The sequence below is a fragment of the Protomyctophum parallelum genome, assembly GCF_964188405.1.
Source record: "Protomyctophum parallelum genome assembly, chromosome: 5".
NCBI lineage: Eukaryota > Metazoa > Chordata > Actinopteri > Myctophiformes > Myctophidae > Protomyctophum > Protomyctophum parallelum.
Window position 1 is genome coordinate 29579939 of NC_139702.1, and position 24009 is coordinate 29603947.

Consider the following 24009-nt stretch of genomic DNA (forward strand, 5'->3'; position numbering starts at 1 on the left):
TGGTGAAAATCTTCTTACATGCATAGATGATGAACTATAGTACTACTTTCTTACTCTTGCATTTATGCAACAAACATCATGTCCCTTTTATTAAGGACCCATCCGACTGTAAGGACTGTCTTAGATTTTTTCTAGAAAAGTTGTGGTGTGTCTAGGGCTTAATTATCTCACCAACCACTGGACAGATCATGCTCCACATGCCTTGTGCATTCTGCCCAGAGGGCCAAGGAATCGACTCCAAATGTTTTTCACATTTTTTTTTACTTAAAAAAAAAAACTATTTAACTTTTTAAAACTTTCTTTTATTAATGTAATACTGGAAGTCAGTGGAGGATGTAATTTGGCCCAAATATAGACATAACTAGTTCCCGTTTTTCAGAAGGTGGCATACCCATTTCCTTTCCCAGTTAATTTCCCCATAACTTCAATTGATTGGTACAGCAGCAGATCTGAACTGGAATGCGAGGCGACTCGATGACCTTTGATTTAGTAAAATGGTCACTTGGTAGTTTTAGATCCACATGGACGCCACACCGTTATTATACCCTGTATTGTTTACTTGCGCTCTGCAACAGCTTTGCCATCTTTGCTGAAAACATGTTATTTTCATAAGCTGTCAAACATGATCACAAAAACATGAGCTGTTGTCTCTTACTCCAATCTCTCAAAACGAGGAGATAACATTTCAGTGAGTTGACTATTATAATATTAATGAATACGGTATGTCACTGTGGGAAGGAGGATGACTGAGTTAAGCAGTCACACCTGGCCTGAGTCAAACTAGAACTGGACTCAGAGCTGGGTGTGGCTGCGCACCTGTTGTGCATGTCCTTGATCAAGCCACAACAGGTTAAATCAGTCATCTCCACAAACACTCAGGAGAGAGCCAATATTGTGAAGTTGTGATGCTTTCAAATGGTTATGCCCTGGCTTAAGAGGAATAAAACAGCCTACTTGAGAACAACTGCCTGTGTCGTGTCCTTCCTGGGTAGTGACTACACTGTCACATTTTATTTCATTTAAAATCTCCTGAAGCAGGAGAACGTCGCTACGTTGGACTCTGGACTCTTGGTCCTCTCTGGCAGTGACAACGTGAGACTCGAGGCCATCTAATAGCCGCGACTCCATGACAGAAACCTGGGCCTGACTCCTCCACCTGGGCCTCCATGGCAGACCTCTGGGTCTGGCTTTCTGCTAACTGAGCCTCCAGAGCGGACATCAGGCTACATTTCTCCATCAGGGTTGTCTCCAGAGTGTCTTTAGACTTCTGGAGGTCAGTGAAGGCCTGGTTGACCGTGTCCAGCTCACTCCTCAGGGCAGTGTATGTAATCTGACACCACTCCGCCTCTTCCTTCATCTGCTGAACCTTGAGCTCGAGCTGGGCTTGGAGTTTCTCTAAAGCCGAGATGTTCTCCTTCGCCTCCCTGTTCTTCCGCTCCTGCAGTGCTCTGAGCTCCACTTCCATCCGTCTGAGACTTTCTGAGGTGGCCTCAGCCTCCCTGGTCTTCTCCTGGGCTTGCTCCTGCAGCACTCTGAGCTCCTCCTCCAGGTGTCTGAGGCTTTCGGAGGAGGCCTCCAGGGCTCTCCTCTGCTCCTCCTTGGTGGAGGTCAGGGTCTGAACCTGCCCCTGCAGCTCTTCTCTCAAACACCTCTGTGCGGCCTTCTCTTCACTCAGCCTGCTGTATTGTTCCTCTTGTTGGGTGAGTCTGTCTCGGAGCTGTGTGATCTCTGACTGGCTCATGTCTATCAGCTGGTCTTTGGAGCAGACCAGCTCACACACCACCTGGAGCTGCGAGGTGGACCTCTCTGCCTGCTCTGCCCGGACGACCTCCTGGGCCAGACGGACCTCCACATCTCTCACCTGTGCCTCAAGCTGTGTGACTTGCAAGCGGACATTGTCCAGGTCTTTGGAGTGTTTGTGTCGGGCCTCGGACAGCTCAGACTGCAGCTGTTCATACTGGTGGCTCTTCTCCTCTAGGTCGATGCTCTTGATGAGGAGCTCTCCCTTCAGGGAGTCCACAGTGCTCAGCAGACCGGCCTTCTCCCCCTCCAGGCTTGACACATGCTCCTCCATCTTGTGCCGGAGATCCTGTTCCCTGGCCTGGCCTGCCTGAACACTCAGTGCTCCTCCAACTCCCTATCCAACTGAGACTTCTGGACGGACATCTTTCTCCAGTTCGGCCTGCAGTCGACTGGACTCTTGTCTTGGCCTGTTGGAGCTCCTGGCTCAGTTTGCTTCTGGTCTGGTTCAACTGCTGGTCCAGAGCCTGCTGGCTGCTCTGCAGCTGGGCCAGCTCCTTGGCTTCAGTCTTCTGCAGTTTGTCAGTGAGTTGGCTGCCTTCCTGTCGGGTCTTGTTGAGGTCTCGGTCCACCACAGGGCTGTGCAGCGCCACAGATGCGCTCCAGAGGGAGGATCCTTGGGCCCGCCTCTTCGCAGGCCTTTCCATCATGGCGGGCCCATCAAACCGACTGCTGCTCCCTGCCACCGCCTGTTGCAGGTGCATGTCTAAAACTACTGAAGTATGACACTACCCAGGGCACGGAAGGACACGACACAGGCAGTTGTTCTCAAGTAGGCTGTTTTTGTTCCTCTTAAGCCAACCATTTGAAAGCATCACAACTTCACAATATTGGTTTACCCAGGAGAGCAGATGGCTCTCCACTGTCCGGACAGAGGCTCTCTCCTGAGTGTTTGTGGAGGTGACTGATTTAACCTGTTGTGCCTTTGATCAAGTCCATGCACAACAGGTGCGCAGCCACACCCAGCTCTTGAGTCCAGTTCTAGTTTGACTCAGGCCAGGTGTGACTGCTTAACTCAGTCATCCTCCTTCCCGCAGTCACGATGTCTCAATATGGGGGCACGTATTAACATCGGCAAGCGACGTTGTCATCATGCGATGGAGTATATGACTCTTCCCCCCCCCCCCCCCCCCCCCCCCCATTCGCCTCCATGCAAAGGACCGTTGACTTGTTAAATCCATGGAATCCTTAATCTCATACCATTATGACCACCTTTGAGGAAATATGTAAATGTATTCCCTACTGAATTTACTCAACGTTTTTCAGTTGCGACTAGAACTAATTTTGGAAAAAGGTATATATTCAGTCAAAAGGAAATAAACTTTTGACTCCTAGTTATGTCTGTATGCGTGTCTTTTTGGAGTTGACTTGGGGACAGGAACACTTACAAAGGGCGGCCACAAGGTGTCATCACTGAGCTGTGGATGTTGTCTAACAACCATATAATCCTACTGTCCTAATTTGCATCCTGCTTGGTCCAGCTCCTGTGGTTGTGTGTGTGTGTGTGTGTGTGTGTGTGTGTGTGTGTGTGTGTGTGTGTGTGTGTGTGTGTGTGTGTGTGTGTGTGTGTGTGTGTGTGTGTGTGTGTGTGTGTGTGTGTGTGTGTGTGTGTGTGTGTGTTGGGTAAGCGAGGGAAGGTCTGTATATTAGCAGACTGTTTGACTGGCCATAGTTCACAAGAGCAGTCAGCATGACTTGGTGGGTGCTTCAACACTTGCTGCTTCTCTCCTGTATGTCCCATGCCCAAGAGTGGGGGACGTTGTCAAGGTGGGTATAAAACTCAATTCTGAAATCTAAACTCTTTGTCAAGCAGTCTGGATCTACAGTGTTTTGTGAAATGAAACCATGTCAAAATGTCCTTTGCAGATTTGGGTCCTTTAGCGAATACATCGATTTGCATGAGTAAGTAGACAAAATTAATACCTTTTTGGTTTTTAAGTGGGAGTGATTACTGACAAATATCTGCATATTAATGCTCATCTTTTATTCTTTATTATCAAGGTATCAGACCCCAGTCATCGATAATAAACCAAGGTACAGTGCTGCTACTTTTTTGTTAGACATTACAGTGTTGCACATACTCTGTATTGCTCATCTGCATCTCAAAACATTATTTAGCCACTTTCCTATTTTGGGGCTAACATTCGGTTAGCAGCAACTAATGAGACACGGAGGTATCACCTGTATTGAATGATATAACGACGTATAGGTACAAGTCTAAATGGTTTAATATCTGACACTCGCTCATGCTGACCTTGGAGCGGTCGTCACCAGCTATTCCTAAACGTAAACAAAGTCAAACTATGCCATGCCTATAAACTAATATTCCTAAACGTAACCTCAGTAAAAAAAAACTGCCTAAACCTAGGAATGTTATTCCTAACGTTAACCTCGGTAAAACAAATAATACACACGATAACAAGAACCACTGGGAGGGGCGGGCAAAAAAGCGAATAAAATGCAGTGGAGTGTTCCGGTTACCCTAACCAGACCTTTTTATCCTACTGTACAATCTGTCCACCCCTCTACTCCATGTCACACATCTTGATGCCCCCCCCCCTGCCCCTTCCTCCATCCTGGACCTATACAGCTTCAACCTGGTGGCTCCTGACGTGCTGAGAACGGACAGTGAGGAGAACATCTACTTGGAGGCCAGCGGCTTGAGCATTGATGTCAGAGTCACCATCCAGATCCAGGACTTCAGTACGGGAAGCCTCCTTGCCCTAGAAACAGTGACCCTCAGTCGCGTCAATGACTACCAAGCACTTCAGACCATCCGGGTGAGCTATTAGAATCACGGCCAAGACAAGTGTATGCGCTTAACTTAAACTTAATCATCACCAAATGCAAATACTATTATGGTGGTGTAAGTCAGTGATTCTTAACCATTTCAAGGACCCCCAGTTTGCTGTGGGACCTTGGTCTCTACACTGTTAATTTTTACTGAGAGTTGAATTCTGATTGACCATAAAAAAAAGAAATGGCAACAATTTGGCATCCCAGCCTGACAATGAACTTTATGTTTACTAAAGAGCTGGATTTGGATAGTGGGATAGGCCCGCTGGATTTGGATAGTGGGATAGGCCCGTTACTGAACAAACGCACTGCAATGATTGCTATGCGATTGTAGAGTTTTGAGTTCTTTTGCTGGTCTCACAGGGAATTATTTCTGTAGTGTATATATTCATCATACCCGGTGCTCTCATTACAACAATAATCATCTCATTACATGTAGGTTCCAAAGCCTGTGAAGCAGTAAGCTTCACAGGCTTAATAATCCACGTCCACACGTCCAAGTTGTAGTTTAACTTTTTACTTGATAAAAAGGTGTACAGAACTACAAAACATGTGATACAAAAAAGTGTTCAAAAACGTTCTGAAATGGTCTAGTATGGTTTCGGAAGTGGCTTAATATTTTCCAACGTGGGTTAGTATTTCCAAAGTGGGTCAAAAAACTGTACTGTAGCTGCTCTTCCAGCTCTGAACTAACTAAAAACCTACTGGACACAGCTGCTGCCTGCTGATAATGCACACTGAATTAACTGGCTTGCTGGCTTCTACTCGACTACTCCAATAGGCTGAATTCTTAATTGCTCTATTAACTCAGTTAAGACTTAGGCTGCACAACATGTGTAATCAAGAAATGTCCTTCAATATCATACACAATGAAATAACTTAAATACACTTATAAACATTTTCTGTTCTAAATATGGCTCTCACATTACAGGTTCCATCAGAAGAGCTGGGTCGGGACGGCGACAAGAACAAGTATGTGCGCCTGAAGGTGAAGTTTGGCTTCTACCACACCGAGGAGCGGGTTGTGGTCGTGTCCTTTCACTCCGGCTTCATCTTCATCCAGACGGACAAGCCTGTCTATAAGCCCGGAGATGCCGGTGAGTGTTGGAATGACACCGGATGGACGAAACCAGGGTTCAATTTGCTTTGGATGTCACCCTCTCTGGTTATTATTCGTTTCTTTTGGGTCCAGTGGGGATATGTTTTAAGTTTTAACCCTGTTTCTGTTTAGACTGAATTAAACACACATATTTCCTTTTGAGGAATGTAGATTGATATGTTTGATATTGACGACGATCACAATTTAATAATACAATGTGCGTTAACCACATTGAAATATTTTGATCTTATTTTGAATAGACGACAAGCTCAAACACATTGCAGGTGGTTTGACGTGTTGTGATAGCTTGTAGATCGGATCGTTTTACTATTCGTTGTACATGGAATGATGTAGCTGGATCTGTTTGATCTTTTACAAAAAGAAACGGTAACGGCAAAAAGGTTTTCACTTGCATTCCAAAGTCTTCTCTGTTTTTGTCTCTCTCCAGTTCGATGCAGGGCCTTCATATCGTCACACACCTTCCAGGCTGACAACAGTACCGTCACCATGGAGTTTAAGGTGTCTGATGATGAGACATTATATATTTTCAACCTTATCACAGTTAGCTTTTTCAGTTCCCTTGTTCCTCGATATGACAGAATACAACGCCAGTCACCACGAGAATGACGGCTCAAAGTGTTATATACTGTATGTTTGGTGTTTTTGTCTGTCAGAATGCAGAAGGTGTGGTGATTAAACAGACCGCCAGGACCAAAGTCGTTGGTGGTGTCCTCGTTGAAACTCACCATCTCTCTGAATTTGTGAAGTAAGATGAACGCTTAGTTCACATTTCACAACAACCTTCCAATTGTCTTAATGCCAGTTCTGGTGACAATACACTGCATTGGCATTATTGAGACAGGTGACCTTCCAGTCACATTTTCTAACGTTTAACATTTACGCTACCACTCACACGGCTTTCTACTTAATTATTTTGTACCAGTTCTAACCTGTTTGACTTTCTTTGGCAGTGAAGGAATATGGACAGTAATCGCTAAGTTTGACCACTGGCCACAGAACACCTTCACTTCCCACTTTGAAGTGAAGAAATATGGTAAGAAATTTGAAAAGTTAAAAACATAATTATTCATGTTTGTTCAATGACATTTTAATGTGGTGAATTGTTCGAATCTTTCATAGCCTCTCTAATCTTCATGGACTTTGGAGAAAATCTAAATCAACAAATCAAACCTTTATCAGGAAAAACGGTCTGTCTGATGTTCAAGGTTCAAGGTTTATGTACGATGTAAAGTATGTACGCCAAATACTGTTAATAGACAGTGAATAGTATTGATCAGTATAATTTCATTAATTTATTTTAATGCAGTGGTTCCCAAAATGGGGTCCGGGGACCCCTAGCGGTCCTTGAGGGAGTTCTAGGGGGTCCCCAGCTAAATGATAGTTTGGAACCAAATGGGCCCTTGTGGGTCTGTAACTCTGAGTGTACAAAAGGAACGAGTTAAATTGTGCGTGCGTGGGTGTCTTGTTTTAGTGCTCCCTGCCTTCAACCTTACGTTGAGTCCCAAACAGTCCTACTTCAGCCTGGACAACACTGAATTGGAGGTGGAGATCAAAGCCAGGTCTGTGTGGCACACACGCACGCACATTTCTGCACACATGGAGCTGAGCCCCGCAGCGTTGAAGCATCACCACCAGTGTGACTGAGGCGCTGTCTTGGTGCTGTGCTGTGTGTTGCAGGTACCTGTATGGACAGCCCGTGCAGGGAACGGCATACGTGGTGTTTGGAGTGCAGGTGAACAAGGAGATGAGAAGGTTGCCATCTGTAAAGCAGGTCACTGATGTACGTGAGTCACTGCTTCATAGCAGCTATGATGACCTTTGTGACAACACAACCAAGGCTGCAACAGTTAAAGCAGCACTACTATGTAGTTTGGGTTATCAGTGTGCAATTTGGGCACAAATAACAATGGCAGTCAACGTCTTTGACTTCATTACCCAAGAGTCCCTGCAAGCATATGTGAGGACGCGCTGTGATTGGCCAGTCTTCGCTTTTGACTGGCAGTTCTGCCTTGTATTGCCTTGGCAAGTGCTCCCCTTGTAATACAGCCTAGCCCCTAGCAGGGACCCCCCCTGAGTCTATACATTTATGGAAGGATGATTGTTATTGCTTATATGTAACTTTATCATTTTGTGGGATATGCTATATAGTTGTTAAGAAGTTACATAGTGGTGATAGTGTTGCTTTGATATAATAGTGCTGCACCGAAAGGGAAATTCTTGGCCGAAACCGAATACCAAATATAAGAAACAGTTGGCCGAAAACCGAATATCCGTATTTAATATTGTATATATTTTTGCCTACCATTACTGTCATTGCCGTACCTTAAAGCTACCTGATTTATGGTTATGGCATAACTTAACTTCAATAATAATCACTGTTATGGGTCCATAAAACATTTATTCAGCTCATTTGAATGCATTAATTGCATACACTATTCGGTGATATATTTTCTGTCTATTCGAGGCCGAAACCGAATAGGCCGAAAATGCATTTTTAGCCATTTTCTGCCGAATATCTTCTGTGGCCGAATATTCGGTGCATCACTAATTCAAAACAAAACTAAACAAAAAAAACAGAGAAATTAAATACCCCAAATAGTCCATCTACAAGCAGATTGTCGTACAAGGCAAAAAACATAACAAATATTAGAATCGCAAGGTCGATTCATTTATCTATATATTTTTTAAATAATTGAAAAAAGTGTGTGTGTGTGTGTGTGTGTGTGCACACAATCTATGTAAGCGCCTTGGATAAAGGCACTATATAAATGCACCATATTTACCATTCATGTGGTTAATAATGATGCACCCTTATGTGATTGCATACTTAATTGTCTGCAGCTGGATGGTGGAGTGGCCAGACTGAGCATTGAGGAGCTCAAGGCAGCGTACCCTGACATTAGATCACTGGTGGGCAACAGCATCTACGTCAAGGCCTCTGTCCTCACTACATCTGGTAGGAGGAGCATATACAGACCGTTTAAACGCCGCTGTTTTCTCCACACTGCATGCGTACAATGTCATCAAATTGAGTGGTGGTTCTTAAAGTGGGGGTCCACAAGACCCTCAGGGTTCCTTGGGGAGGGTTCTAAATGGACCCTTTTACACATATAACTGTAACTCTTGAGAGTGTAAACATGGAGCCGAGTCCTTGAGATTACCGTTTGAGAACTACCGAAATAACATTTGCCTATGGCCTATGGCCGTTTTAGGCCAAGGAGTGTTTTTCGTGCAAAACAAATGCTTGGAATGGCTTCAGAATCATGAAAGCCCCCTAGTTTGACATGTCACAATTGTCACATGATGAAATTCTGCCTTATATTGGTTGTCTATGGTGTGGTATACAAAAATGGCCATAGAGCAGGCCTCTCATTCTGTGGACCTTAATGACCAAATTAATAGAAAAAACACAAATAAAATCGCATGTGATGTCGCATGACATCACAGGTCCTGCTCAATTTTGGGTGACAGCCCCCCCCAGCTATTTCTATGCCAGTGGTTCTCAAACATTTTCATGTCAAGGACCCCCAAAAAGATGTAATTGGCCGTCGACCCCCATCTGAAAATATGTTGTTCCAGGGACACACCAGGAGCAAAGATTTGAGTTCAAATGTATAAAAGATTTGCGCCACCCTCCCACATTTTCACAATTTTCAAAAAATAGCAGATCTACAAGCTCATAGCACGGCACTTTTTCAATAGCTAAAGTATAACATATAAAGTATAAAGTAATAATATGCTTAAAACACAAAAGGGGTTCCCGTTCAGAATGGGTTAAAAGGTATTTACACACTGGTGGTGATTAATAAATGGTGAATATTTCTCATCGAACTATTCGTACACCGTAAATCGTACAGGTTATTGCTTTTATTCGCGGTAAATCGTGTCGGTAGAAGAGGATTGTAGTTTGAATAATTGACAACATTTGGGAGGGGGGAGGGGGTGTCATAAAGTACCATTTAATGAACTATCTCTAAACTGGTTGGTTACTATTTTAATACTCATATTGATTGGTGCTTGCATGGTTTATTTAGGAAATTCCTGGTTGTAGTCAGACTGTCAAAGTTTGTACACAGAGGCAGCATCAACATGCCCTTTAGCCCTGTGGACAGAGAGAGAGAGAGGGAACATACTGTATGTACATCCATTAGTGGCCCGGTGGTCTGGAAAGGTATTGCATGTGGTCAAATGACCATACATTCAGTAACATAGGAAAGTGAAGGTTTCTTTCTGCTTCTTTTTCTTTTGGAGAAACGGGTATCTTTGTAATATCGTCACCTTCTTAAACCCATTTTGACCCGAGATCAGATTCTACAAATGTCTTCTACATCCTGACAGTTTTCTGAAAAAGCTATGTTTCTATGTCAGCCGTTCTTCGATTTTTCCAAAATAGCAGACCTACAAGCTCGTGGCGCTATGAGCTTGTAGATCTGCTATTTTTCAATATCTAAAGCATAACATAATGCTAACACCAAAAGGGGTTCCCGCCCAAAATGGGTTTTAAACTAATGACCTGTCATTTTTTGAGGAAAGTCACCTCTTCATGACACTGACCACCTCTGGTAAAATCGCCAATAAAGTCCTAATTGAAAAGGATCATGTTGATCCTGCACTTTTTTTCCCGTAAAATGGCCTATCTCAAGAGACAGTGAGGTCAAAACACCGACCAAAATAGGCAATTTATTTGTCACAAAACCATGTGACTTAGGCCAAAAACAACTGCCAAGTCAGGACTCAAGGTATAATCTATTTAATTAAATGTAATCGTCTTATCATGTTACATAACTGATACAGTGTTATATTAAGTTAAAAAGTCATAAATTGTTGTTGGTAAAATGATTAAGATATCTGAAGAACAAAAAAATGACTTAGGCCGTTAATTTAATACGAGGGCAGTGTTTGAAAAAAATCAAGCAAACACAAATGTGTCAATTGTGTGGTATGCTTGTGTGAATAAATCCTATCCCAGATTATAGAAAGCTATAATATTTACCTATGTTACTTTTTTTCCCCCTCCTGTGTAGGCAGTGACCTGGTAGAAGGACAGAAGACGGGTATAAAGATCGTACAGTCTCCTTATGTCATATCCTTCAGAGGCACTCCCAAGTTCTTCAAGCCAGGCATGCCCTTTGACCTCACAGTAAGATCCTGCATAAATCGGCATTCAGATCGCAGTGTAAAAATAATCGATGCCTGCACAGTGCACTGCTGCGTGTTTTGGCTGCCTATTTCCCCCCAAAAACACGTCCACGGCCTTCAAGTACCTTTTTTAATGTAGGAATGCAGACAAGTAAACGTCTCTAGATGGTTTAGGTTTTAGGTTTATTTATTTAGCATGTAGTACAAAAAATAGACAATAACATATCAAAGAACAAAAATACAATGCAAGGAAGGGAAGAAGCCAGCTGGCTTATTTGGAATCCTTTCCTGTAGGAAGAGGTCATTGATTGAAAAAAGTTCATAAAGAACAGTACAAAAGTCTACAAGTTGGCAAAGGGGGGCAGCTGTGCAGTAAAGAAATAAAAACACAGACTGCACAAAAAACGGAAATAAACAATACAACAACAAACACACAAAAGAAAATATAACGGTCTGAAAAACGTTTACTTTGTCAATGGGTAATAGTGAATATTTAATAAAGAGCGGGGCAGACGGCTCATACCAGATCTCCTGGGAAATGTCGTTTAAGTGCCATGGACGACAAGACGAGTTGAATCCAATTATGCACTGATTGCCATGGACGATAAGACGAGTTTTTTTAAATAAAATAAAATTTCCACTAATCTGGTGTGCAGGCGATGACATGCACATGACATGCATAATATAATTATATTTTCTTTATTTTATTTATAATGGGCTAATTGGCAACGGAAGCCAAAACTGGTGACCACCAGGTGGCACTGATTAATGGTCGCGTTGAAATATTATTTTCCTCAGCGATATCGGAGGGAGCAGTCTGGCCATGTTGTCGATGGGGGAGGGCTCATTTTGTTTCACTCAATGTATATGCACGGTTTCAGGTGATATGCTACTACTCCAGCTACTCCATCCGCCAGGGCTTATAGCAACTTATTATTAGCTGATTATTAGAAATCTACATTTACCTTTAGACGAGACGTTTAACATTTTGTGCTGGTCTCTCGGCTCAATGGAAGAGAGCTGGGAGACCAAATACAACCAGAATTGTATGTCATATTGTATTAACCCATTTTGGGCCGGGAACCCAAAATTAACATTCCATTCTCATAATAAAAGTATGACACAATAGAGCGTCGCAGTCCCTCCCCCTTTCAGAACAACGAGTGGCCCAGGAAATGAATCGCAATGCATTTTGCCCATAGGCTTTTCAGAAAGTATTTATTTAAAGACGGTTACGCTGCGGACAAAGCCAACTCGGATCGTGACAAATCATGACAATGAACACAATATTTTGTGTATATAGAGCTTTAAAGCAATGATCTTCTTCCCTCGTGTCCAGATTCGAGTGAGCAACCACGACGGTTCCCCGGCTCGTGACGTGGCGGTCAAAGTGAGTCACCTGCGCATACCTGAGCACACCGGTGCCACCGTTGTTGGCACCAGTGACTCCTCTGGCACCTTCAAAGCCTCCGTCAACATGCCAAAAGAGCGGGCTAATCGCATCATCACAGTCAGTACCATTTCACTGTGTGTGCGTGCGTGCGTGTGCATGCGTGCACAATTAATAAACAAATACAATGACATGAAATACAGATTTACATTTAAAGTTTTTGTGTGAATCTGATGCCTCTTATAGGCCGAGACCACACAGGCACATCTGAAGCTGGAGAAACAGGCCAAGAGTGTTTTCACAGCGATTCCTTTCCGGACCTTCAGCACGCGCGACCCGAACTACCTGTACATCTCGGCGTCAGCGGGGACTGAGACGTTGCCTGTAGGAGGCACTTTGGACTTGACCATGAGCATCAGCACTGGAGACCCGGCCCACAGGGCGTACATCACACGTCTCACCTACCTGGTGAGAGACATCCATCCATCCACGATTCCACGTCAAGCCTTGTCCACTTCCATCTGTTCGCTTTACTTTTATTCTGGCATGTAACAATTCACTCGACTCACGATACGATTTGTTATATACTGTGTATGTATGTATGTATGTATGTATGTATGTATGTATGTATGTATGTATGTATATATATATATATATATATATATATATATATATATATATTGTTTCTCTTACACAAATCAGTATTTTCTCTCTCCTTTCCCCCTCTTATCCTCCTTTCAATACAGCAGCAAATAGACATGTAACGATTCACTCAACTCACGATACGATTCGTATCACGATATGAGGTTCACGATACGATTCTTCATGATATTAATAAATATATATTTTAAAGAAAAATTTAATTTATTTTTATTTTATATAATTTATCTTCCCCCCCTGAGATTTTTTATTTCACTACATTGCAAAAGAAGTAGCATTACTTTTGACAGTGCAGAAACATAATTGCCTTCCTTGATGAGCATCAACGGCCATCATCACCTGGGCACAGTCACAGACACACGCAGCTCCCCTCTACAGAGCTCTACTACTGAAAGTGACCTTTTTATGATTTTTTTATTTCAATGAATCGATTCATATCGTCGGGATTAATATCGATATACGATATATCGTTACATGCCTAGTAGCAAATGATTGAAAACTTGTTTTTAATCAATACTCTTACAAAGGTCCTGTATTTTCACAAGTTTGAATTGATTTTAAATTTTTAACACTTGCAATACTTGCTTTCAGAGTTTGAAATGGACAGCAATATGCTGGTGATGACTGGTTTATAGAGCTATACTGTGCCAACTAGCCAGGCAGTTTCTTTCTTAAACCATTAAAACCGGGGAAAGCATCAGTGTCATTTTCATTTTATACTTTGGCTATTCAAAAATAGCAGAGACACAACAGAAGTTTTTTATCGTGACAATTTGTACACATCTTTGAATATATATTATGACGTCTGTAGAATCGGCCTCAAGTCTTAATATGTTAATAATACTTTAAAATGTTATGGTATTTCTTCCTAAATACTGGCAACTTTAAGAAGTTGAATTCTGATTCCCTGAGCCAGTGGTGGTGGAATGGTGTATAGATCATTTGTAAGTTTTGCCTGTTGTAATAGGCTTTTCTCAATTGGCTGCTGCATGTGACAAATCTTTCTTCAAGCATATGCGCACACAAAATGACTTTCCTTTTGACTAGGCATGTAACGATATATATCTATTAATCTTTTTTATATTTTTTATTTTTAGGGGGGCTAGTGTGATGTGAAATGTGAGCTTTAGTCATATTCAAGTGCTTTTGGAGAGAAATGATAGTCACTTTCAGTAGTAGAGCTCTGTAGAGGGGAGCTGTGTGTGTCTGTGACTGTGCCCAGGTGATGATGGCCGTTGATGCTCATCAAGGGAGGCAATTATGTTTCTGCACTGTCAAAAGTAATGCTACTTCTTTTGCAATGTAGTTAAATAAAAAAATCTCAGGGTAAAAACAGTAATTCTTCTTTAAAATATATATATGTTTTACTTTTAATATCGTGAACCTCATATCGTGATACAAATCGTATCGTGAGTTGAGTGAATCGTTACATGCCTACTTTTGACCATAACATATGCCACGTGTCAATTTCATCAGGTACTCAACAGGGGAAAGATCATTGACGCCAAGCGACTGGACGTCACCGCTCACCTAAGCACCAAGGTCGGGATGACGGTCACCGCGGAGATGATGCCCTCCTTCCGCGTGGTGGCGTTCTACACCATCCCATGGACGGGGACAGCCGAGGTTGTCTCCGACTCCGTCTGGGTGGACGTGGCCGACGCCTGTGTGGGAAAGGTGAGTCCACAGAACAGGCATGGCAACCTCACCACCAGTGATGGAAGAATGTTTTACTTACAGTACCAAGTAGCATCATCATTACTACAAATAACCCTGTAAGACCCAGCGTTGCTTTTCGGTAACATTTTTATTTTAATTAATTACTTTTTTTTTCTTTTTTCTGTTCTCTTTTCACCTAAACGTCATCAGTGATGTTCATTGCAATGCCATTGGTCATGATATTTTATTTGCATATAAAAACTCAGTGGCGCTATGAGCTTGTAGATCTGCTATTTTTCAATAGCTAAAGCATAACATAAGGCTTACACCAAAATGGGTTAAGACTATTTTTCAAATATATATTTTTGGACAAAATAGCCAATTTTGCATCGAGGTGCCCAGATGTCCAAGGTGCCCTGCACCTATCCTGTATCCCTTACTCTGTTACAAGTAGAAGTCCTGTACAAAAGTGCAAAAGTATTGTCATCAAAATATAATACTTAAAGTACCCAAACTAAAATTGTGCAGAATGTCCCATTTCATAAGTTCAAAATGTGTAATTTTTGAGTGGTGCAACCACTCCTATAGACAGCTGTGTGTGTGTCCCTGGGTCACTGTGTAACACACAGACACACACAGGCCAGGGAGGAGGTCAAGTACAGTACAGTACAGTACAGTACAGTACAGTACAGTACAGTACAGTACAGTACAGTACAGTACAGTACAGTACAGTACAGTACAGTACAGTACAGTACAGCACCACTCACTTCAGACGGGTCTGATTTTTATTTTTTAAATAGCCGATCTACAAGCTCACAATGCATCACAACACATTGTAATAATACTAATCAAAATCTACAAAGTAACTAGTAACTACATTTTTCATATTGTAATTGTAATGGAGTAAAAGCACAATAATTACCTCTGAGATGTAGTAGGGTAGAAATAGAAGTATTGACAATTGTAAATACTGAAGAAAAATACTTAGTTACTTTACCACTGGGGATGAGTCCAAAGAACCAGCATGTAAATGAAATGTCACTGGTTTGATAACTTGGATCCCAGGCTCATGCTTCCTCAGAAAGCAAGCCCTTCAGTATGATGAAATAAGTGATTTCAGGATCATTCACATTTCTGTGGTATCGCGTCTCTTCCCAGTTGAGCGTGGAGCCAGCTTCAGAAGGAGACAATGGACCTTACACTCCCGGAAGAGGTCTCAAACTTAAGGTCAGAGGTGACCCAGGGGCAAGGGTCGACCTGGTGGCTGTGGACAACGCTGTGTACCTGCTGAGCAACCAGAGACTAACACAACGGAAGGTGTGAACACAGTTCTTATATGAGGCGATCTAAGATCCCCCTAGGGATTATAATAAAAAAAATACACAAACCTGTGGAATCAGAATCAATTGATTCTAGGGCTGTGAATCTTTTGTTGTCCCACGATTCGATTCCGATTCTTGGGGTCACGATTCGATTCAACTATTCTCAATCCAAAAACTAATTCAAATTCAGATTCCAGATTCTTTCTATTCAAAATGATTCTCGATTCAATACATAGGATTTCATCACAATCTACTCCAGTCTTGAACTGAAGTGACTACAGTAACTTGAAAATGACTGAAGACATGTTTACTGTGATTAGGGTAAGCTTACATTTCATATCACAGACACCATGTAGTGAAAACTCCTGTAACTGTAACCAGAAAAATAAATCTATTTTTGGAAATTATGAATCGATTTTGAATCGTTCATAACTGAATCGCGATTCTAATTCGAATCGATTTTTCTTGGCACCCCTAATTGATTCTGATTGATTCTGATTCTAGCGCCCTCTAGAATATTGACGTCAGACTTTGGTGCTTTAGTTTATACATTTAATTATTTTGGCATGAAAAGGTTTTTGAACACCACTGATATATTAGCTACACACAAAGGGTCTTTAGTGTGTTCACTTTAGTTCACTCAGATAACTCACTAAGGGATTGATCAAATGTTTATTGGAGAATGAGAATATCGTGGCGTTCAGCTCTGCTACATTTTCTCCCTGCTAGGCACAATTATACAGCCATCATTAAACATTAAGAGCAGGGCGATAGCTATACAATAACAAGCTCTCCAATAGCAACTGAAATACCTCGCGCCCAATTGGTCAGCTGATTGCCACATCAGCGTAAGACATGTAGTTCACACTGTATACACCCACATTATCCACATAGTAAAGCAGCGTTTTAGAAACCCAATAAGACCTGAGCCCAGATTCAGGTCCTGTTTCGATGTCAAGGACTCCCAAAATGTTATGTATTCGTCCGCCGACCTCCATCTCAAAATATGTTGTTTCAGCAACTGGCGCAACTATGCGCAGCTGCGCGACATGAGACTAATTACGAGAGAGAGAGGAGTGTGTGTGTGTACATGTGTGCGACTGTGTGCGTCAATTTAACAAAGGTGCAGACGATCAGAAATCAGCAGAGAGTGAGCAATGTTTGCGCTACTCTATGCCGAATTGAAGTGGACTCTCAGGCCCCAGTCACACCTATCAGACAAAGATCTTTGTCTTGTCTGATGAAACGCATCAGACAAGACAGCTCCCAATTCATTTCCAATGGGAGTCACGTGGTGTAATCAGACAAACTTGTTTTATGTGGGGGGGGGGGCAAGACACGCGACAGAAAACATTTTGTAGTCGAAAGACTGAAGAACAGGGTGGGACTTCAGACAAGACAAAAAGGGTTGGGTTTACCCCCCAACCAATAGGAGAGAAGGTCCGTTTGTTACGCTTCACTGGGCGGTCTTTTCACACTGTTGTTGTTTTTATTCAGCAGAGTGCAGACTGCAGACGCGGAGGAGGAAATGCATTTTCGGAACTAAAATGTTGTTATTGTTAAGTAAAGTAGTTTGGTCTGTTCCAGTAAGCAATTCAACAGGAAAAAATAATCCCTGCCCGTCGTGGCCGAACAGAAAATTAAAACAAACGTTATAATTCAAGGTGCATGCATTTTATCATTCACGATCCTAACCTAGCAGCCTCTGGTCCATAATATAGCCTAATGCTTATATGATTCTGCCCTGTGTTATGATCTGAGTGCCTATGCTGTGTAGCCTACTTGTACGACTGTACGTGAATATACAAATGTACTCAGCTATATATATAATTCTGTATGTGTATAATAAATTGTGAACCCTTGGCGACATACTGTCTGAGTGTCCCGTTATTTGCATTTGTTATATGCATTGGCAGAATGGACCGGAGCTACTCCGAGTCCTAACCTGCAGAAATAGTACAGTAGCATATCAAAAGAGATTGCATGCAAGCTATCAAATAATTCAGGTGTCACGTCGACTCCGTGAAGTTTCAGATCTCTCGTTCCACCTCGCATCAGTTTGTTATTCCACCCGACCCATAATCAATAGTTATCCGCCTGACTGCACGGACTTGGTTGTTAAAATAAAATAAAACTGTTAATATGAATGAACATGTTTTCAGTTCGCATGGGCAGTGCGCATTGGACTGGAGATTATGAAAGAGTCGTAGCCATGACTTATATTTCTGAAAATGCTACTGCTCCCAAACAATCATTTTGGGCATGAAATGTTGAAGGATAAATGTAGATGTGATAATGATGTGCCGTGTTGGCTATGCCCAATGGGCCTACTGTACATTAGGCCTACTTCAGATTATGGTTCAAATATGATTTTTTTTCTCTCTTTTTTAATAACATTAACATCGAGGTGTCCAGTGGCATGCACTCTTCAATCTGTCGTCTCCTCTCCTGAAGTAACGGTGAACGGTCTGACTGCAGATAGAAGAGAGAGAGATAGAAGAGAGCCGTGCGCCCAGGCGCAACCTGGAGGCTCCAACTTGGAGACGCATGTCATCTCTTATCCTATATTTCGCCTATAGCCTACCATCGACGTCTGCGTCATGGCTAACAGCCTGTAATGCAGCAAGTCGTGTGTTGTGGTAAAATGGATGCGCTTTATTAAACATAGTGGAGTCGTTGCTAACAGAAAATATTAATTTTCCACAATGATGCCATGCTCTCTGCTAGTCTGCGTACCTGGAGGCTACTATACATACACACGGAATCAGTGCCAGACTTGGCACCTACTGTGGTAGTGGTACTGATAACGTGGAGACACAGCCGTGCGCCCGGACGCAACTTGGAGTCTCCAAGTTACGCGCAACTGTCCCGATCCAGTCTGGTACGTTCTGGAAAGTTCGTTCGACAATCAGTACCAGATTTGTAGATTCTATCTGGCACTGATTGTGTGCAGATATACAGGCTAGTAACCCCCCAGGGACGCAGACGAGAGGAGATCATCATGGCGATGGCATCATTTGACGAAAGACTGGTCGTTGGTGTCTGCAACCACCCCATTATTTATAATAAGCAGCATCCATATTATATGCGCAAGGACATGCGATGGGCAGCATTTGTGTCTATTGGTCGTGAGATAGACGTAGATGGTAAGTAGGCGAGATATAGCCTAACGTAGGATAAGATGGCATGGGATGGGTAACAGCATAGGTTGGCACCATGCAAGGATTGGGTCTGTGCGCACCTCTATTAAATATAGGCAATTTGTTCCAAAATGTAAAAAAGGACATCAAAATGTGTTTAAGTGATTTGAACATGCTTAAATAAGACAATAAGGTCTAGTAATTCTAACATTTTGCTACATGTGTGCTTCGGAAATGCGCACCGGGAGCGCGCTAGCAAACTAGCCTAATAGCGAGTGCGCTCCCGGTGCGCATTTCTGAATGCGTGTAACTGTGCACAAATATCAAATATATTCAGAAGGAAAACCGTATTCAAGTGCATTCCCTATACGGCCGAGCCACACACGGCTTTTCAAAGCACACGCGCGTACACGTGCCCCACGCATCCAGTTGTGCGCGTATGCGGGTCTCGCGTGTGCGCGCAAACGCGCGCTGAAAAGCCTGGTGTAGCTCGGCCGCAATGATAGCGGCTACACCAGGTACGTGAGTCACGCGTCTACTCTGTGTAAAGTTCTGGCGTAATTGCTACAAATCCTCTATATAAATTCATTTTCCCAATAAACAATACCTTGAAGGATGTAAGATAATAATGATGCAGCATTGAGGCTATATGTCCAAATCATGGACGTATATTACTTAAGGTCATTTTCCAAATACTTCTACATTTTGGACAAAATAGCCTATTTATGATCGAGGTGCCCACTCTGCTTGTATTCCTGTCACTACGTGTATCATACTGTGATTATACACTGCTTGGAATCAAGAAATGGTATAAGCCTACTTGATGTAAAACAAATATGAAGGAGAGATGCTTGTTGTATAGGGATCAGGCATCATACAGTAGACTCCACTGTAACTGTATGATGAGTAGAGTAGAGTAAACCCAGACCTCTGCAGTGTATTGCCTTGGGCAACAATTTGAATAGGACAGAATACAAACCATGTTGATTGAGTGAATCATTCTTTAACGTTTTGATAGGCCTATAGTACATATCTACCCCAAATGGACAACTTTTTTTTTTCTTCCTGGGTGTCCCTTTGGATTTGTGCCATGCTTCATTTCCGTGTCTTGCATACTCAGCACAAAAGTGCTTTGATAGGTGGGCAGGCCTCCGGAGCCAATACACCAGGACGAGGAGGGAGTTAAGAAACCCCAAAAGTGGCAGTGAAGGGAGGGTCACCCACAAATGGCCACTGTTTGACATAATGTCATTTTTGGAGCCCCATGTGACGGAGAGAGAAACGTCCTCCAATTTCCCATCTCCAAATGGTAAGAGAAATATTTGTTATGACCGTTTTGAGGCAGCACACAACAGGCCTACGTTTTACAATATATCTTTCAACCTTTATAGACAGCAATCAGCAGCAGGTCAGCCAGGACTCCCAGGAGCCCTTCTATGCTGGAAATGCAGGTAATAAATAATACACATGACTCATGACCGTTTCCACATTCAACACCTTAAAGAATTGTACACAATAAATAAGTTTGGAACTTTTCTCAGATGGAATGCAGCATCAGCAGCACCCAGCAGGTCACAGCCGCCACCTCTTCCCTGACAGTGGTGAGACGCATATTACTCATGACTGTTAACAAATGCAAGACTTAACACACATTTAGAGCCTTTTTTCCTTTTTGTTATTTACTTTTATTTGGGAAAAGAACAGATAAATGCTTGTCACATTACAGTGTTTTGCTTTTCTATTCAGTCTTTGTGCCTCTGCTACATTATTTGTCCTTGTACATACGATAAAGTATCAAATGCACTGCCAAAAAATAAAATGAAATAACACCAGGGCTGCAAAAAAGGTAGATCGCAATCTCCCAGCAGATCACAAAGGCTGTTCAGCTAGACGACATGGCATGCCCCTAAAAATATATAATTTAAATATGGAGAAATAGATGTTTTGGCATCTGCTACTTGAAGGTGTCTTGATTGATTTACATCAAAAAGCTAAGTTGGTTCAAACCCACATTCCAAAACTGTTTTCAAGAGTGTTGCTGTTGCACACAAACAGTAGCATTACAAAGTTGTATACAAAATAATAATACAATTCCATCTTCCCCCACTATTGTCTATATCAGGGGTGCCCACACTTTAACTTGAGAGCTACTTTCAAAATGACAAGCTCAACAAGATCTACCCGCCGAAAAAAAGAATAGTATACCATCGCTGAAAATAGTTTAAATATGGAATAGCAGAGCTGGCGTTACAAGACAAATACACTTGGAATTGGAAATAGAGGGGGATAAATGGAATATGTAGGGTTTGTTGTATTTAATCTGTAATGCTACTGACATTTGTGCACAGCAACACTCTTGAAAACAAAATAGTGGGTTTGAGCTGACAGGCCCTTTTTGATGTCAATCAATCAAGTCCCCTTAATTCAAGTGGCAGATTCCAGAAATATCTTTGAACGTTTTTTTAATACTTTTTAGGGGCATGTCATGTGATCTACCTGCACAGCCCTTGTGATCTACTGGGCACCCCTGGTCTACATGTAATGCCAGCATCGCTATTCCATTAACCCCTCATGAAAAATGTTAAAACTAAATTATTTATATAGTATATAGTTATATACTATTGTGGGGATAATATTTATATAATATAAATATGTATAACTTCTCTAATATATCTGTATATATAATATAGATAATTATTTTGAGGTGGTGCTCCAGTCTACACAGACATTCACCATGTGGTTGTGAATTTGACTGAACACAGTTCTATCAAAAAGATTAGCATCACCTCATCTCCAACATCCAGAGCCTTGGTTTTTCTTTTCTGAGCTGGAGAATTTAAAGATTGTCTCCCAAGATGTTTATCAAATTTGTCGCACACCTTTCATTAACATGCAATGTATTGTGAACTTGCATTTCCAGAAGACCTTTGTAAAGTCGTGAGAGAATCCTAGGATGATTCTAGTTCTAAGCATCTGTACACTTTTAATAGTGCTGATTTTACCTTATCTATGATGACATTTCTGGAAATGTGTTCATGTATTTGTTTTTCTTTTGAATCTTGGGAATTCTGAACCTCCATTTTCTTTCCCATTTGTTAATAGACAGAAGTCTGCCACCATATCAGGTGCCCAGCTCGCCGTTTCCTGCTGAAAGAGGTAATATATGCAATTTATGCATGTTAATCATAACAGTTTACAAACAACACCAATCCAAACCATACAGGTGTACACAATATATGTTTGAATCTAACTTCATAGAAAGAAGTGTGCAGCTTCACCATGTCCTCCACCCCTACATCGATGACAGTGGTAAGAGAATTATGTATATTAGTAATAAGACAACTAATAACAAATTCAACATCAAGCCATAAAGCTGTATTCAATGTTAACCCTTACTTTACAGATGCCACTCAGATTACCAGGCAGGCCATGTTTGCTGTTGAAAGGGGTAAAAATAAGACATGCATATTAATCAGAACAAATGTTTACAAGAACAACAAATTCAATAAATGTTTGAACCTTACTTCATAGAAGGGAGCCGGCAGAAGCTTTCTTATTCCTTCGTTGCTCTAAATGTTAAGACATGAAACCTTACTTTAGACTTTATACAATTTCAGAGCCAACTCAACGTGGAGCTGACACGTGGTCACCAGCGGCCGTGGAGGATGACCCAGAATACACCCTCGATTTGGTGTACCTGAATGTACCAGGTAACATGTGATAGTTATCCAAATAACTAAATTACACTTTGCTAGAGTTTTAGGTTTGTCGTAACAAAGCCACGACGGAACTCCAAACATTTGAGAGTTGGATTAAAGTTGCTAAAGAATCCAGAATAATCTCCTCATGTACAGAAAGAGGTCTCAAATGCAGACTTTTCACACAAGCAAACACCAAAAAGATTCCACCAATGTATCCTAAATGTAGTTGTGCTTTAGGGCTTACAAATCCAATAGAAAGGTCTACTGACATGTTTGCAACATTACCTAATAGAGGACGAGCCCAGCCAGTCCCAGTCTCTGCTGTCAGCGCCAGCCAGAGGTCCACAGCCTGCTGAACGTGGTAAGATGTACAGACAAGACATTGACATTTAGAAATGCAACAAAAGAAAATCAAGCTTAATATCATATGATTAAATTTCTTCATAGTTGCCAGTCACAGCGCACCTGCACACCTGCACACCAGCCAAGCAGCAGGGCCGAGTTGGTCAGCAGACGACAGACCCATCACCCCTGGACCCCTATACCCCTATACATCTGGGAATATGCAGTCCCCAGCTGGTGAAACTGGTAAGGTGTAAAAGACAGTCATTGACATTTACAAATGCAACCAAAACTATTCTAGCACAATATCATATTATGATTAAACTTTACTTCATAGCAGCCAAAAGACGAGGGTCCAGTCGGTCAGCAGGCCACAGACCGCCGACCTCAGTACCTGGGTACCAGGCAGGTCACCGGCCCATGCTGGACACAGCTGCTGAAAGTGGTAAGACATTCCAAATGAAGCCATTTCCATTTAAGAATCTAACCCAAAAACAATGCAAGTTCTATATCAAATTGCGATTAAAACTTACTTCATAGAGGTCAGTCACACTGCCACCAGCTGTGGGAGAGGCAGAGGCAGAGGCAGAGGCAGAGGCAGAGGCAAAGGCAGAGGCAGAGGACATCTGACTGGACCACAGGCCTCGGCAGGGTCGGCAAACCAGCAGTGGTCCAGTCAGGTGACTGGTGACCAGTACGGTCATCTGACTGGACCACAGGCCTCTGCTGTGGTTGAGCAGAGTCCTGTGCCATCAGCTAGTGGAAATGGTAAGAGCTTTAGACAACTCATTGGGATTTGCAAGTCAAACACCAAAAAATACAAGCTCTATATAATGCTATTAAATCTTACTTCATATCAGGCAGTCACACCTACAGGCAGTGGAACCCTGCCACCAGGAGCCACCAGGGCAGACCACCAGCCTCTGTTGGTCAGCCTCTG

The 24009-nt window shown here is 42.3% G+C and overlaps 1 protein-coding gene across 1 annotated transcript in view; it reads left to right on the forward strand.

The window, feature by feature from the left end:
* Positions 1 to 3490: 3490 nt before the first annotated feature.
* The window catches only part of LOC310858306 (venom factor-like), a gene marked incomplete at its 5' end in the record, with an annotated part of 61807 nt that continues 41288 nt past the window's right edge, over positions 3491 to 24009 (forward strand). The window contains 14 exons of the mRNA XM_083764413.1: positions 3491 to 3498; positions 4391 to 4580; positions 5528 to 5693; positions 6144 to 6214; positions 6370 to 6461; positions 6667 to 6749; positions 7188 to 7275; positions 7394 to 7496; positions 8558 to 8672; positions 10741 to 10856; positions 12195 to 12365; positions 12492 to 12713; positions 14382 to 14582; positions 15723 to 15881. Of these exons, the coding sequence (XP_083620539.1) occupies positions 3491 to 3498; positions 4391 to 4580; positions 5528 to 5693; positions 6144 to 6214; positions 6370 to 6461; positions 6667 to 6749; positions 7188 to 7275; positions 7394 to 7496; positions 8558 to 8672; positions 10741 to 10856; positions 12195 to 12365; positions 12492 to 12713; positions 14382 to 14582; positions 15723 to 15881 (1785 nt within the window). The remainder of the gene's footprint in view (positions 3499 to 4390; positions 4581 to 5527; positions 5694 to 6143; positions 6215 to 6369; positions 6462 to 6666; positions 6750 to 7187; positions 7276 to 7393; positions 7497 to 8557; positions 8673 to 10740; positions 10857 to 12194; positions 12366 to 12491; positions 12714 to 14381; positions 14583 to 15722; positions 15882 to 24009) is intronic.